Source organism: Lontra canadensis, unplaced genomic scaffold (assembly GCF_010015895.1).
Source record: "Lontra canadensis isolate GAN:19392208 unplaced genomic scaffold, GSC_riverotter_1.0 scaffold20, whole genome shotgun sequence".
NCBI lineage: Eukaryota > Metazoa > Chordata > Mammalia > Carnivora > Mustelidae > Lontra > Lontra canadensis.
The window spans coordinates 9,137,853-9,155,745 of NW_022631014.1; the positions used below are offsets into that span (position 1 = coordinate 9,137,853).

General features: G+C 39.6%; 1 protein-coding gene across 6 annotated transcripts in view; it reads left to right on the forward strand.

Annotated features, from left to right (window-relative positions):
* The window catches only part of LRRC3B (leucine rich repeat containing 3B), an 88,220-nt gene extending 70,953 nt beyond the window's left edge, over positions 1-17,267 (forward strand). For 5 of the 6 annotated variants that reach the window (XM_032860993.1, XM_032860991.1, XM_032860995.1 and 2 more), the window contains one exon: positions 16,012-17,267. In XM_032860993.1, coding sequence (XP_032716884.1) covers positions 16,176-16,955 — 780 coding nt within the window. In that variant the 5' untranslated portion in view covers positions 16,012-16,175 and the 3' untranslated portion in view covers positions 16,956-17,267. Of the gene's footprint in view, positions 1-718; positions 797-16,011 lie in introns of those variants that run through there. The other variant, XM_032860996.1, reaches the window with a different exon arrangement.
* The last annotated feature ends 626 nt before the right edge of the window (positions 17,268-17,893 follow it).

Consider the following 17,893-nt stretch of genomic DNA (forward strand, 5'->3'; position numbering starts at 1 on the left):
ACTCCAAAGCCTTTTCTTTGACCACTCTGTAAGGTCTTTAAGGATCATGTTATGAAATGACCTTATCAAAAATGAAGTTGGTGCCTGAGGGTAAGGAAATAGGACAGTATATAATTCAAAGATAAAAATAATCCACTCATTTTCATTTACTTAAAGGCATGAATAGTTTTCATCAAGGGCCACTTCTTTAACTGAATAAAACCATCCTAATGATAGTTACGGATTATTCATTTCTTCATCTCTGCCTATAATAGACTTTAGTCATCATTGACTCTTTCTCTGTAGTAATATTATACAGCCTGAGAGGAATCAAGTGCAAATGGAATTTTCATTTGCAAAACTTGTCACTATATACCCCTCCAAATATTCGGGTAAAGTGATAGTGTATTAGTCATAGCAATTGAGTAAAATTAAATGTTGTTTAATTAGATCTGAATCAAGCCAATAACTTCTGTGAGTATTTATGCTATAAAAGTAATGGGGTGTGGGGAGTCCTTTGGCAGGGGGACCAAGTATGTTGGCAAATTCTGAGCTAACACGTTACTTTGCTGTAACTTCTCAGAACATTTCACAGGCTGATGCCCATTGTGACTCTCAGAGAGGGTATCTCTCAGACTCAGGGGACTATAGAATATTTACTTGCTAGAACTCTCAGATACCTGGTAGTCCACAGGACCCTTGGGAAAGCTGAACTGGATTCTCATCCCTTTGTATTCAGAGTCAATAGTATTGGTCAAGCATCTGCTATGAGTTGGACACTATCAGAACCAGGCATTATCTGAAACCCATGAAATAGGTAGGTCTTTTTATTTATAGTTGAGGAAACTGATCAGTTAGTTTTCTTGCCCACAATCCCCCAGCTGGTATCATAACTGGGAGTTAAACCTGGTTTTACCTAACTTCGGGCCTATAATGTTTCCTTTACATTATGCTGAGATTTGGAAAGTTTAAGGGACTGCCTATGGTAACTTGGCTGTTTGGAAGAGACACATACTTTTAAAATCCCTGTAACTCCTGACAGAGAAAAGGTTATCTGTCAATGCTTAGTGGCCAATCCCTTTATTACCTAGTTATTATGATCACGCTCATGGCAAAAAAACTGACAATAGTAGAAAAAAGTGTAAGATAAAAAGCAAATAGTCTTTTCCATTTGTTCAGCTCCAGAACCATCCCTAGAGGATAAGACTATCATTTTTTATTGTTCTCCTATAACTTTTTAATTATACATGTTTGTTGTGTGTATGTATGTGTGTAAACCTAATTTGTTTTACACAGATGAAAATGTACAGTTTTCATCTAATATATCTTTGACATCTTCTTTTTAAAATCAGGGTATGTAGATTGCTTCTTTGTTATAGGTGTACTGTTTTTAAGCAATTTTTTTGTGATGGATTTTTAAAGTATTTCTAGTTATTTTTGAAAATTTATTCTTTTTAAAAAATTTTCTGTTATAGCAAACAGTGCCCCAATGAAGGAGCAATCTTATCCATACATCTTTGCAGCTATGGTTTTATTGGAAAACAAAACCAAAAAGCCATGCAAGGCATTGTTTCCCCTGGTGACTTCTAGGAAAAATTGTGGACTATTGCCAAGAAAATGTTATAGGGGCTGTAAATAAAAGGTTCTTTAAAATACAAATTTTGGACCAAATATAGTAGTCTACTTCTTTGGTCTACTCTGTTCTCCCCAGGGAGCAAATGGACTGAGACAGTGGTCCTATCAGATGCCGCTGTGACTAAGATCCAAAATGACTAAAACCAGGAAAGGGTGACTCAGACTCTTCAAGCTCTTCTTGCCCAGTGGAACAACTCTACATATTTTGGTTTTGTTGCTATGGACACATATTCAACACAAAATGGACAGATACAGCCAACTCTTGGCCATTTAAAGACTTGCCCATCATTTTATACAATAGGCCCTTTCAGTGATGTAGACAATGAACAGAATTCAGATGAGAAGCTTGACTCTAGCAATTCCACCTCTAGGAATTTATCTTAAGGAAATGATCCAAGGGGCACCTGGGTGGCTCAGTCGTTAAGCATCTGCCTTCAGTTCAAGTCATGATCCCAGGGTCCTGGGATGGAGCCCCACATCGGCTCCCTGCTCAGCGGGAAGCCTGCTTCTCACTCTCCCACTCCCCTTGCTTTTGCTTGTGTTCCATCTCTTGCTGTGTCTCTCTCTGTCAAATAAATAAATAAAATCTAAAGAAAAAAAAAAAAAGGAAGTGATCCAAAAGGGAAAATCTATGAGCTAGAACATTTATTTCAATTCCACATTTTTTATGATAAATTATTAGCAAAAATGGAAGAAAATTTAAAAATCTAGCAAAAGAATAATGTTTGGCTAGATTTAATATATAACTCCATACACTGGCACATGATGCTGGTATTAAAATAATGAGGATCATAATAATTTAGAATCTTAAAAAAGTAACAAAATTGTCACCTGTGCTAAAATAGCAATTAAAAATTACCTAGAAGAACAAAATATTTGATTTCTAGCTCTTTGAATTCTAGGCAGTCTTTTTCACTTATAAAACATTATATCTATTTTATAATATTACTTGTAAATGTAATAAGTTAATAGTTCACAGTAGACAATTTATGTGGCTGTCTAGGAAGAATCTGAAGTTTGAACAAAAAGTCTGTTTTAGTCTCAGTCAAGGACTGACATATTCTTTTAAAAAGACAGATTTGACTAGGCTCTCTCCTAACTTTTAAGGATGTTGCCTGTAAGCAAGATAATCAACTGCATGTCTCATTTTGTCTGGGACAATTCCTATTTGAGCATGTTGTCTGAGCATGGTTGTTACCAGCCCTGCTTTTCACTGCCAGAGGTGACTTTGCTTGCGGACTCCGACACTACAAAGGAGATGCTAATCATCCCAATTTTATCATGTATCTCTAGTAAACATCATTCCTATATGATAAGTTAGCCTTCTATAGCTTAAGAAGTCTTTCACAGAGCAATGACTTACTTGATGCCCAAAGTCAAAACAGAATATAACAGTGAAATGTTAAAGATCTTGCCCACCATATCATGTGGTAGCCCTTTCACAAGATCTTTGAAAAATTCTGAAATTTGAAAACGTTTTTCTCTGCTTACTAATCATCTTTCACTATATTAATTAGTAATAAATTTGTAATTTGACATTTTTGTCTTCTTCCTTTGACGCCCAGGAAACTCAGAGCTAAGCCAGGTCTTTAATTGAAGCAAAAATCATTAATCCAGTGCAATGGAGAGTCAGCCACAACTGACTCTGTGTTCTAGTCTCCACTTACTACAGAGTTGGTTTCCTGTGGCTGCTATAACAAATTACCACAAACTTTGTAGTTTGAAGCAACACATATCTGTTCTATAGTTCTGGAAGCCAGAAGTCTGAAGCCATTTTGATGGACCCAAATCACTTTGTCAGCTGGGCCCATTTCCTCCAGAGGCTCTGAGGGAGCATCTGTTTTCTTGCTGTTTCCAGCTGCCCACATTACTTGTAGCCAAATCCCTCCTATCTCTGCCTCAATGTTATATTGCCTTCTCTCCCATATCAACTCCACCTCTGTCTCCTTCTGATAAAGACATCTGTGATTCCATTTAGGGTTCACCCAGATAATCCAGGATGATCCCTGCATTTCAAGATCCCTAACTTAATCATATCTACAAAGTGTCTTTTTTCATAAAAGGTAACATCCATGGGTTCCAGGGATTAGGACCTAGATACTTCTGGGAGGAGGTGGGGGGTGGGGGGCAGTATTTTTTTCAGCCTACCACAATCTGCCTTCTGCTCCCAAAGATTCACATCCATTCCCCCATGCAAAATATATTCATTCATATCCCAATATCTCCCAAATTCCCAACCTGTTATGACATCAAATTGTAATCCAAAATTTCATCTAAATATCATCAGCTCAAAAGCCCCAAATCTCATCATCTAAATCATCCAAAGTAAATATGAAGGAGATGCTGGGCATGATACGTCCTGGGTTGAAAATTCTCTCCATCCTCAAAGTAAAGTGTTTGGTCCAGTGCTTTGCACATGGTAGGTGTCCACAAAATGTTAACCACCATCGGAGTTATTCCCTTTATTGCATTAAGGATAGGGTCACACTCTGGCCCTACACTCTCCTATCAGAGAGAAGATGAGCTGTAAGGTTATGTATGATGGCAAGGACAGTAACAATAATAGCAGTGGTTGAAGGGACAGTGGTAGTAAATTCACATGGAGATTTTATCATGTAACAGAAATTTTTCTAAGTGTTTTATAGCTGCTGCCTCAATTCACCCTCATTAAATCCCTTTGAGAGAGAAACTATTACCCCCCCATGTTCGATTGAGAAGACTGAGGGGTAGAGAGGTTATATAATTTGTAAGAGGCTAAGCCATGATCTCCATGCTCCCCGTTTAAAACCAGGTCCATGCTACACTGTGTTTCAGTTGGTGTGCTAGTCCTTTCATAGTCCTGGCATAGATGAAATACAATTTCAAAAAATTGTTTCTCATTTCACCTTGGGTTTCTATTCTGTGTCACTGTAAGGAGATAAGCCATACTCTAATGAGTATTCCTAAAACTCTCTTGCTTTATCAGGAAGGGATTTTTCTCTTGAAGTTCTGTTGTTGTTGTTTATTTTTTAAGCATAGAATCTCCCATTCAAATTTTCTTTTAAGAAACTTGAAACTTTCCAACAAGTTGAAAAATTGGTACAATGAATACGTTTATATTCATCGCTTTCCATTTGCTGAGTGTTCGTCTTTTGCCACTTTTGTGTCCCTCTTTCCACGTAAAAATATAGTTTTGTTTTTCCTGGGTATTTTGAAAGTTGCAATTGTTATGACATTTTACCCCCAAATACTTCAGTATGTACCTCTTAAGCATTCTCTCCTTCTGAGTCAAATCATGAAAAACCCCCAAAATTTATATTTGATACAGTAACATCTATTTTGAGTTTGTGTTCGAAAATTTTCCCTAATTGTTCCAAAATGCTTTTTTAACCTTTTTTTTTTATATCTAGAAGTCAGTCTTTTCATTCTTTCAGTTGTCACAGGTCTTTGTCCTTTAATCAGTAATGGTTCTGCAGACTGTTTTGGGGGTGTGTGTGTGTGTGTGTGTGTGTGTGTGGTGTTGTCGTTGATGTTTTGTTTTGTTTCCTTTCAGTGGCCCTTAGAAGCATCCTCATCAGTCACCTCCGAAGTGTCTCAAGTTCTGAACTGGTCAGTTCCTTTCCTCTTGATTAGGTTCAGGCTAAATATACGTTGGCATGCATACTATTACAGGTTATGTGAGAATCATATCCTAGTTTGAGAAAAAGACATGTACATCTCTGGAAAAGGAATGATCTGATATTTGAGGAAAACAGCCAAATACTGAAACCCACAATAGAACATAATCTTTAAGTGTTCCTTGATGGTTTCTGAAGCACCTTTCACATATATTTATCTATTGTGTCCCCATTACTGTGAGACCAATGAAGTGGATATTATTGATTGTAGTTCTAGGACAACAAAGGCTTAGAAGTGTGAGTGATTTGCTAAATTCCTGGAATTCATTCCTCAGAAGCTGGGGTTTGAATCCAGTTTCTAGACTTTGGTTTGGATCTCAATCCTGTACTTTTCCCACCAAGTCAATGGATAAGGTTAATCAAAACAAGGTTTTTTGTTTGTTTGTTTGTTTGTTTGTTTTTTTAAAGGGTGTAACAGTCACTCATCCTACTCAGAAATCCAACTGAATTTGACATAAGTTAGTATTTTCTAAAAGCAGCTTTCAGGTTGCTTCAGGACCCTGGTGAGTTTTAGGGAGCCTACATTTATGTAGATTATGTGTTAAGAGCTTTCAAAGCTCTCACAGTTAAATGTCATAGGCACTTGCTGAGAAGTAAGAATAGAGAAGCAGAAAGAAACTGAGATGGATAGGTTCCCACTCAATGTCCCTACAAACTTGGAGCATGTTGAATAATAAATACAGATGTTCGCAAAGACAGTCTTATATTTATTCTGTGTTTAGTCCCACAGAGAGATACATACTAGGTCCAAAACAAAAACAAACAAACAAAAAGGAAGTGGTTTTTATTTGTGTATTTCTTTGCTTTTCTCTGTTTTTCCACTGGGTTTACTGGTGGGAAGAATATGTCAGTCCACCGGGAGACCTATGGGCATTAGGTCATGTAGAAAGGAGACAATGTGTTCATAAGAGTTGTTTTTTTTTTTTTTCCTTAATAAATTGAGGGTTTGCTTAAAGAATTATTTTGTAAAATAGGTTGAAAAGAGGAAAAGCAGTACCTGAACTGACTGAAATCTGGGACAGATGGATATCATGTCATTTTGATAAAAAAAGTTTTGTATGAATAGCCTTTAAAAGATTCTTAAAGGAAAAGGAGTTTCTCTTCTTGTTATTAACTTCCCCCAAGTTTGTAGGAAGCAATCAACAGAGGACTGGTTTGGCATTTAAAACTCAGTACTTGTGTGTACAGACTCTCCATATCAAAAAGTGGCCAGTAGAAAAGATACATAAACCAAAGAATGTTGAATGGGATCTATTCTGTAGGACATTTGCATCTAGGTTCTGTCCTTCTGCTAACCAGCTGTGTGACTTTAAACAGTCTCCATTCAGTGAGTTCCTCAACTGTACTAAAATAGAACCAGTGATGCTTATCATGTATATCTAAAAGGACTGAGTAGAGATAATTACATAAGAGCATATCCATGGACTTGTCCCACAAGCATCTAATGTAATGGTAGTTCACAAATGTAAGGCAAATGTAATTTTAGAACTTTTGGTTTAGAAATATAGGGTAGGAAATTTTTTTCTATACATTTGTGGGTTCATTCGGCTGGTCCCTTAATTAAATTGATGTAAGATGGGTGCTTGGGTGGCTCAGTGGGTTAAAGCCTCTGCCTTTGGCTCCAGTCATGATCTCAGGGTCCTGGGATCGAGCCCCGCATCTGGCTCTCTGCTCAGCAGGGAGCCTGCTTCCCCCTCTCTCTCTACCTGCCTGCCTCTCTGCCTATCTGTGATCTCTGCGTGTCAAATAAATAAATAAAATCTTAAAAAAAAATAAAATAAAAAAATAAATTGGTGTAAGATAAGTTAATAGGAAAAAAATATTAATTACATACAGGGAGTATGAGACGCTCCCTGACAGTCAGGCAGTTGAGGTGTGCATGCCATTCTGAGCTAAAATGAAGGGGTTAGGGGTCTAGGGTTTTAAAGGGAAGGAAGACCATTCCCAGAAAGATGGGAAGAGAAAATGTTTAGCAAACATATGTTTGTGGGGCCATGAAGAGACAATGGGACACAGAAAGGAAGTTGAACAAACAGGCCCTGCCAATTTCCACCTATCTCACCACATGTCGTCCATACTCTTTGTAGTTCTCTCTGGTACTAGCTGTCTTCCTACACCAGGCCCTCTATGTGAGTTCTTAGAGGCAGTTAAGAGGGTGGTATAAAGCTTTTCCTGGGTCTTTTAGGATTTGATTGTCTTCATCTCAAGATAAGCATCACACCAGAGTAGTGCTCCCTGGAGAGACCTGTTCTGAACCCCTTCAGAAGCATATGCCAGCTCTTCTCCCTCCTCCCATCCTGCCAGTCTTCCTGCCTAGCAATATTTCTCCAGTGTAAAACACATTATGGTCCTTACTCCTCGTCTTAGTGGAATCAGTTGAGGAGGAGGAAAAAAATTATGGTAGTTCCCCTCTAAAGAGGTGTGTGGTGTCATGTCTGACCACATGAGCTCTGGAAGGCAGAGGACTTGAGTTCAGATTGTGCCTCTTTAACTCAGCGTCTATGTCTAGAGGACAAGTTACATCACCTCTTTATGCTTCAATTTGCTTCATAATTTCATGAATTCATAATTGTTACCTTTAATGATGGAACTGAGAATTATACAAGGTGATTTATGTATATCCAGAATAAAATGCAACTCATTTTCTGCTTCCGCCATTTCTTTCATCTCAGTTTTGTGCAGATGATCATCTTCCTCTAGTCCCTGAATGGAAGCATCAGTCAGCCCCCATGATTTTGTGCCAGTCTCAGGTAATAGATTGTCTTGCCATTACTTTAAGTCACAAACTCATTAACTTAAACTGAAGTAAAAGTTAAATATGATAATGGAAATGTCTCATTCAAGAGATTAGCCAGTACTCTGAATTTCATCTAATATTTAGCAATTCTCCCCTCTCCTTGTTTCAGCCATAAAGGAAAGGGAAAGAAGGTATGGTGGGTAGCTTGATTTCTCCTCTCTGCCCCTCCACCCCACCCCTCTCCCAGGCCTTCAGAGTCTGGGTTTCAGCTGCTCCGCTAGGAGGCTCACTAGAAGGTGGAATGAGATGCGCCTGGTGCTTCTTTCCCAGGGCTCCTTCAAGCCCCCTACCTACTCATATGACTCTCCTGGTCCCCGTGGTGGATATATTCCAGATAGTCACTTCCCCCAAATCTAAGCATCTGCCCTTCAGTTGCTTGTTGCTCAGGACCCTCTGCCTCACCAAGGAATCCTATGGGACCATGGAAAGGACTTGAAATACTTTTCCTGGGAATCTCCTTCCCTCAGGTGGCCAATATAACCCATAGGAAATAGTTTTCTATCCTTTTTCTGACAAATTCTGGGAGTGCAATCTCACCCCAACACCAAAACATTACCCAACTCTACCGCCAAACAATGGGTCAACCTTGTTCTTGTTCTAGGACATTCTGCACCTCCACATAAGCTCCAGGAATCCTGTAATAACTCTCTCCTCTCCTTGGGGAGATGACAGGATAGGTACCTCTTGATGCCTTTTACCCTCAAAGTGGGCAAGGACAAACGTGTGAGACTCAAAGAATGTTGTCAGCAACATGGCAACCTGACCCCTCACTTTGGAATTCTATGTCCATTTAACCCAGGACCTAGTCAGAACTTTAATTTTATCATCCATTATTAATGTTAGATGAGTTCATCACTTAATAAATACTTGGCATGGAATAAATGCCAAGTAAACAATAGCTATTTTAATGATGAAATGAGAATGGATCCTAATGATTTTGATAAGAATTTAATAAATTCTTACCATGGTCAATAAGACAATATAAAAATGAGTAAGACATTGGTCCTACCCTCTGAAAACCCGTGGTCTGGTAGCGAAGATAAACGGATAGCTTTAATTACAAAAGCAAGAGTTTCGAGATTTCATGAGCTCCTGATTTTAAACATTATGGGTCTGCAAGCAGATTAAATTCCTTCTAAATATAAGGATCCTTAGTTCCTCCTGTATCCATCAGCCTTATCAGTTCATATCCTTAACTAAGTGATGATAACTGCTCTTATAAAGCAGCCACATAAAGGACTCCCGCGCCAGATCTTCCTCGGCGGGAAAGCGATTCCAGACTGGAGAGGCCTTCGCTTGGGATGACTTCTGATGAATCTCATATTGTGCAACAAAGTGCTGTTCATCATCACTTTTGGAATTGCTGATCTCTGTTTATTGAGCTAGGTTTCTGTGTCTGGGTGAGGAAGCGTAGTGGGACATAGGATTGGAATAGGAGGATTGTTATAAACAATAGGGGGTCATAAAAGCTTTACAACCACTGGAAATACATGGTCAGAGGGTTATTTTAACGTTAGAAGAAGAACAGAAGCTGCATGCGGGCAGTCCAGGAAGGACATTTTTGCTTCCTTTTGGAGCAAAAAGATGGAGGTTTAAACAGGGAAGTGGGGACCCACAGCTCAAAAGAAGGGGGACAAGGAGGATGAAAATGAAAACTGTTCTCAAAAAATCAGGAGGGAAGAACTGGTGGTGTGTGGCAGAGGAAGAAGGTAGTTGGGTGGGAATAAAGGGTGAAAATTTTACTTTTAGGATACCCATTTTGAAGGCTGGGCTGAATCTTGTGGTTGTGAATGGAAGGGTAGAACTGAAGCTCCTGGAAGAACTCAGTGCAAAAGACATGAATGAAGGTGTTGTCTCCATGAACAAGATCTCAAAGAGTAGCAATAGAGAAAATATCTATACAGTTCATTCACCTCAATCACTCAGATCCCAGTGGTCCTTAAGTTTTCGGTCAGGAATTACACATTGATGTCTTATGCAGCCCATACGTAGTCTATAGAAAACCTGAGCATATAAAGAAATCCTTATATATTCTATAATGGGTTATAAAGCTAATTTTGGAAATACTACATTGAAAATATCATATACTCAAACTGTTGTCTTTATGGAAGTAAGTGAAAACTACCCAAATGAGAACGAGCAGAGGCCATTTTTCCCAAGCTTTCTATAGCAAGAGAGCCAGCCTCCATCCCCCGCATTTGGCAGAGACTCACAGGCAGGCAGGGGAGTGGAAAAGCTTGGTAGTGGGAAAAATTCTGGAAGGCTTCAGAAGTGCCCTGGTTGGAGGCTTCTGGCATAGGGAAGTTGGAGGCAGTCTAGCTAGAACTAGAGCATCCCATGCGATTGGCTGGCGAGGGGAGCAGATTTGGCTTTCCCTGGTTAGGCCTAAATAGGAAGTAGGAATGAAAATGAGGGAAGCTGACCGTTACTGATCTGGCTGAACTGGGAAAATTGCTATTGATGTTGTAGTCCGTATTCCTGGGCTGGTTGCAGCAGGTTGGGGGTTCAAGTTCTATTTTTTTTTTTTTTTTAGATTTTATTTATTTATTTGACAGAGATCACAAGTAGGCAGAAAGGCAGTCAGGACGGCGGGGGGGTGGGTGGAGGGTTGGGAGTGGGTGGGTGGGGAAGCAGGCTGATGCAGGGCTAGATCCTAGGACCCCGGACCATGACCTGAGCAGAAGGCAGAGGCTTTAACCCACTGAGCCACCCAGGCGCCCCTCAAGTTCTATTTTTACGTACAGTCTCACCGTTGTCCCTTTGTCAGTCTCTCGTCTCAAAACATGTTCAGCTTTTTAAAATTCTTTGTCGTGTTATTTGCCCAACCTTCTTAGCCACTGTTGTCCAACTGTTTCACATGCTCAAATATTGCCTTCTGAGACATCATGTTCAGATTGTTTTTTTTTGTTTTTTGTTTTTTTTTTCAGTTTATCCCTGGTCTTTTTGTATTAACTTCTCATTTTTATGTAAACCAAAACAAACAAAACACCTTTATACCACAGAAAGTTAAATCCATCAGAAGGGTACTAAAAAGCAAAAGCAAAAACAAACTCCTTTTCTCCCCCTGTTGACCCTGAGTTCCACTCCTCAGGCACAATTAATAGTTTCTTATGCATTGCCTTCCATATGGATCCTTTCAGAAATGATCTATGCATAAGGAAACTTATAAATTCTATACCTATAGCTGCACATTTACTTTCTCTTTTTAAAAATTTTGCACAAATAAGATGATGCTATAGGAAACCCTTTCTCCAAGCTGCTTTTTGAGGTCATCTTTGGAGACCTTTACATCAGTACAATTCAGTCTAAGTTGTTCTTGTCTTTTAAAATTTGAATAGCTATTCCGCAGTTGCTCATACAAGAAGAGAGCCCCAAGTGTCCCCTTGTCAAGTTTTGAGAGTGTTCTTTACACCTTCACTGACAGTGGATAATGCTTCCTCATTTTAACCAAGATGTTAGGTACTTTAACTTGAATTTATTTTACTGTGAGTGAGATCAAAGATCTATTCATGTGATTTATTGGTCATTTGTGTATATTGCTTTTCTGCCCATTTTTCTGTTGGATCAAGTTCTCATCCCTTTGTACGAACTTCTTTTATACTAAAGAAATTAACCCTTTATCGCCTGTCCTTTCTTTTTGTGTATGGTCTTACTTTTTGCCATGTAAGTTTTAATCTCAAGTACTTAAATTTATGAGGTTTGGTTTTTTTCCTATTGATATAAATTTTCCCTCCCAAATCGAAAGGCTTCCCTTTGTTGCTCTGTTCTGCTTTTTGATCAAATCCTTGTGGGTAGCAGAGTTGCATGGAATGTAATTGGGAGAAATCGGTGTGCCTGGTATTTCTTCCTGAATTGGTACTCTCACTTATCTCAGAAGAGTTAATGAAAGCTTTGGGTTAGAAGCCCTGAGTGTCCCCTAATGATGGGAAGAAAAGAACAGGAAGCAAGATAGAGTTGTTAATCAACCACTGAAAGATCTGTCTTCTCAGGCTGTCTGCTAAATGCATTTTTTTTTCCTTCTGGAAACAGTACTTGATGGTTGCCACCCAATCTAGGCATTAATTGCTGTGGCTTGGAAACCTGTGTGACAGGGAAATGTGAGCAAGGCATGGGTCTCGGGATAAAATGGCCCCCTTTGGGAGCATAGCTTATACCTAAGCACCACATCCAAAAATACCATAGTGTCCTAGTGTCCTGCGCCAGACATATTGGAAGGGAATGAGGGAATGAGGATAGGGTAGTGTAATGAGTTGAGAAGTGGAGAGGAGGAGTCAAGAGGTAGACGAGATGCTGTTCAATTTGCTCTGCCTCTTTCACTGGTCTTGTTCCTTATCAGGAGGACAGGAAGTGATGCTGCTTCTGTTCTCGCCATCACCAGTGTGACCCCTGCCCTTCTTTGTGCTCTGTATCTTCATTCTGAAGTTAGTAAGGAGGCCCTCTCTTTTCCCAGCAGGATAGTTTGTTTGCTATTTTGCGTTTGTGGATAGACCTGACTGAAACAGAGCAGGAGGATGTTTGAGATTTAGAATGTTTGTTTCAGAGTTCGCTGCTCTTTAGACCTGTGCTATGCTGGGTGATAACCCATGAATACCCACATTTTTACTATGAGGCACATCTCCCCATGTCTTCCCTTTCCAAGAAACCCTCTTGACCTAGGAACAATATAAGACAATATCAAGCTGCTAAATCCCTTTGGAAAATAATAATTTAGCATAAGAGAGTGGAAAGGCAGTTCTTCCATCCTCCTTGCTGAAGGTGACCTTGACTCAATAACTTTGGGCCTCTGTCTGCCTCCTGGAAATCGAAAGGCTCAGTTCTCTATTTCTTACCTCTCTTCTCACTTTGTCTTGGCTGAGGGTGGAGGCTCTAGGGGCTGAGTCATAGCAGCCCAGTCATCTAGCCAATCCTAGAGCTTTTATTTCTCTTTTATCAAACTCATAGAAAGAAAAAGGATACTTAGTTTGAGTCCAACCTCTCTGAATACAAGAGACACTCTGTATTTTTGTTCCTCATAGGCATTCTACTCATTGTCTAGATGGATCATTTGGGCATGAAGAGGTATTACACTCTGATGTTGAGAACTCACGGTGTGTCCTAATCATTTCTCAGCTGCTACCATGACCATTGGACTGGTCATTCTGGAGAAATCAAGATTAAGTGTCAAGGAACCTACTGAAAAGAAGCTCCATTCTTTCTTCCATCAACTAAGAGCCTGCACTCATGATTTTTTCCAAAGACTGCCATGTTGACATATAAAATCAATAGACATTGGATGAACCAATGTATATATTAAAAATAAAAATAGTCACCATAAGGAAGAAAAAGCATAGCTGGATCCTTCAATATTCTATTGGACCATTCATCCTATAGACGTTTATTTAGCCCTTACTGCATGCCAAGAACTAAGGTAGTATTTGAGAATATATCTGGAATAATAATAGTAACTATAGCCAACAATTTTGAACTCCTACAGCTTTTTGAGGCATTGGGCTAAATGCTTTATGTAGATTATCTCATATGATTCTCAAATCAACTCTGTAATTGGGTTCTCTTATGATTTCTATACAAAGATAAGGAAAATGAGGTTTGGCAAGGTTAAATAACTTGCCCAGGAACACATTGCTAACAAAGATTTCAGCTGGGACACAAACCAGTGTAGTTATCACTTTTTAATTGTTTGCTGTTGTTTTTTCATGAGGTAGAAACAAGATCCTGCCCTCCTAGAACTTCTAGTCCCAATTGGTGGACATTTTTCTTCAGATAGACTCTAAATCCGTCTCTGGAGAGATGTGGAGTATCTCCCAGAGAAGGCCTTTCACTTTTCAACAGGATCTGTGCTGTTGACGGGAGTTGGTTGATTACATAGACTCTTTTTATTTTCTCTGTTCATGTCTCCCATCTCCTGTGTCCTTCTATGTTCTCATCCTGGCATCCTTTGCTTTATCCTTCTGCCCACCCTCTTTCTTCTCTGAGTGCCCTCCCCTCCACACCTGTTTATTTTTTCTCTCTCCTATCTAGACAGTCACTAGAGTGCCCAAATATCATGCAATGCACTGTTGAAAGAAAACATGGAAGGGAGGGAAACTCACTGCAAATGAAATGAGCTATTGATGGATGGCTTCATAAGCCTAGGGGTCCTTCTTTAGCGTTCTCTGGCATTTAAGGGATTCAGGATTCCAAAAGCGCATCCACTCCATTCTGCTGGTGCTAATCTCATTTTTTCCATGATTAACAGCCCCGTTCATTATGTTTTCAGCTCACATTAATCTTCTCTTCTGTGAGTTTGGTAACATTTGGAGTCATTTCCCTCTGTATTTATCCATCTGGGATCTTTAGAGAAGATAAGTTTGCAGAGAGTCATTTGTTACTTACAGCAATGAGAGGAAGGAACATTCTCCTTATTTCTCACATCCTGAAAGAGGACCCTCTGAATTCATACATGGAGCTCCCTCCAACTCCATAGGTTACTCAGTTTGGGATTGAGCTGCAACATAACAGCATCAGAAATCACAACAAGCAATGCTCCATGGATCCTGAGTCCTAGGACGACCCCTAGAATGGACGAGATCAGGAGAAAGTTGTGGGGGTAGTGGAGAGAGTTAGGAGATTAATAAGTCAGAACAAAGCCTTTGGCCTGAGTCCTGTCTCTACCACCTACAAGCTATATGACCTTGGGCGAATCTCATAATCTCTCCAAAATCTGCTCACTTCCTCTGTGAACTGGTGTCAAAGATGCCTGTCTTCTCTACATGAAAAAGTAGGTTTGAGTGTTCACTTATATTCTCATCTCTGTTTTTGAATAAGCTTGTATCCTTACTTATATCACTTAATTTTTGTCATTTTAGAAGCCTTGCCAACAATATTGTATGTTTGTATATATATACATATATATTTATGAATAATATATATATTTCAACAATCATATATTTATGATTAGAAAGAAAAAATAGGCTATTGGGAAAGTTTTAGAGGCTAATATATTTAAATTCTTATCTCATATTTTATTTTAAAAAGTCTTGAAGGGGCACCTGGGTGGCTCAGTCAGTTAAGCGTCGGACTCTTCCTTTCATCTCAGGTCATGGTCTCAGTGTTGTGAGATTAAGCCCCATGTCCAGCTCTGTGCTCAGCGCAGCATCTGCTTGGGAGTCCCTCCCTTTCCCTCCCCCTCCCCCTCTGCCCCTTTTCTCCACTTGCTCTCTGTCTCTCTCTCTCTCAAATAAATAAATAAAATCTTAAAAACAAATAAATAAATGGATAAAAATAAAAAGCCTTGGAGGTGTGTGTCATATTTGAAGATCTATTGAGGAGAGGATAGTTCATTTAGAAAACAGAGAAAAATAAGGGAGAAAGCCCTTTCGGAGAACCTGGTCTATCAGCCCCTAGGGACATTCTGTTGTGAAAGTTGGAATGCATTTATTCCTTTCTTAATTCAAGTAAGATGTTTCTTTAGAGAAAATATTCCAACTGGACATCCATTCAAAAACCATGGCAATTATTGCTATCTATGGTCATTAACCATGAAATATCAGTGTTATTTCTCATTGCTGCTGAAGAGCAGGTCTAAATTGCATTAATGCATCTGTTACTATAGAAAGGGGGGAAGGTCTAATTAAATTTTATTGATGTCTAATTTAGAAGGGGTTCAGGACGTTGAGAGGACAAGTAGAGACAAGAGAAATCTGGACTGTTTGCTGTAATTCTGCAGAACTATAACCAAGGCAACAGGATTCGGAAATGTCATTTATTGACAGTCCTTTTGCCCAACACCTGGGATTTGAGCAAGAGATTCCCATGATGCAGATAACTCCCAGTGCTATCGATGAAAATTAACTACATAACCAACTCTCCTGCCCACATAGAACACCAGACGCCTGAGAGCACTTTTAATTGCAGTGTACCTCCCTCTGCAAAAAAGCTAATTACATCTGCTTCCCTTTCCTTTAGGTACCCAAGCAAGGACAGGAATAATGAAGAGACACGTGTGTTAGTTACAACCTTTTGAACCAAGCAAGGAGGAAATCAACAGTGTGGACAGGGCTGGAACCGTTGCCACGCTTGCTTGTTGGAGTGAATGAGGAATGGGCTTGTGATTATGCTGACATTTCAGCATGAATCTGGTAGACCTGTGGTTAACCCGTTCCCTCTCCATGTGTCTCCTCCTACAAAGTTTTGTTCTTATGATACTGTGCTTTCATTCTGCCAGTATGTGTCCCAAGGGCTGTCTCTGTTCTTCCTCTGGGGGTTTAAATGTCACCTGTAGCAATGCAAATCTCAAGGAAATACCTAGAGATCTTCCTCCTGAAACAGTCTTATTGTATCTGGACTCCAATCAGATCACCTCTATCCCCAACGAGATTTTTAAGGACCTTCATCAACTGAGAGTTCTCAACTTGTCCAAAAACGGCATTGAGTTTATCGATGAGCATGCCTTCAAAGGCGTGGCTGAAACTTTGCAGACTCTGGACTTGTCTGACAACCGGATTCAAAGCGTGCACAAAAATGCCTTCAATAACCTGAAGGCCAGGGCCAGAATTGCCAACAATCCTTGGCACTGTGACTGTACTCTACAGCAAGTTCTGAGGAGCATGGCATCCAACCATGAGACAGCCCACAACGTGATCTGTAAGACTTCTGTGTTGGACGAGCACGCCGGGAGACCATTCCTCAATGCTGCCAATGACGCTGACCTTTGTAACCTCCCTAAAAAGACTACTGACTATGCCATGCTGGTCACCATGTTTGGCTGGTTCACCATGGTGATCTCCTATGTGGTATATTACGTGAGGCAAAATCAGGAGGATGCCCGGAGACACCTGGAATACTTGAAATCCCTGCCAAGCAGGCAGAAGAAAGCAGATGAGCCTGACGACATTAGCACTGTGGTATAGCGTCCGAGCCGACCAGCGCTGAGAAAGAAATTTGTTGGCAGTTGCGATAGATAAGTGGTTTACTTCTCCCATCCATTGTAAACATTTAAAACTTTGTATATCCATTTCTTTTGACTTATGCCACTGTTGAACTTTTAACAAACATGACAACATAACGAATCATTTTAGTTTAGGTGACCCACCCCTTCCTTGTACCCCCAGTGGTATATTCCTTGAGTAAGCTACTCTCTGAACATAAGTTAGATCCATCTCACTATTTAATAATGAAATTTATTTTTTTAATTTAAAACCAAATAAAAGCTTAACTTTGAACCATGGAAAACAGAGTGACTTATTGGTCCAGAAAACAGTATGGCCGTTCTGTTGCTTTCAAGAGAAATAGACAACCCTTATGACCTTAAAGAACTATCATAATGAAAGATGTGTTATTAAGCCCTACTTTACACCGGGGAGCCATAGTTGAATTATCGACCAAGGAAAGTATCTGTCAGACTTTAAAATACTAACCTTAGCAAACCTGAGTGATAATGCAGTGTGGCACCCTACAGAGACTTCAGTGGGGATGCTGCTAGGTGCTTACTGTCCAACAGTTAAATATATATATTACATAAATATACATATGTATATATGTCATATAGATATATGCATATCTATCTATATATACCTAGCTAAACACAGTATTTTTACTCTATACTAGAAACATGTAAAAGAAGAGGACAGCGCACATTATGTCCTTAGGATCACCTTTTGTGGGCAGGGGTATATGAGTAACACAGAAATAGAGATGCTGAAAAGGAAGATGCTAATAGTGTAGCACCCACTGTGTGTAAGGCATTTTTATACTATGATTATGGCTCTCAACCCTCACTACAAAAGGAGAACGTGACAACTACTCCATTTAAAGGAGACTACAGTTGGAAGGAGTTCAATGGCCTACC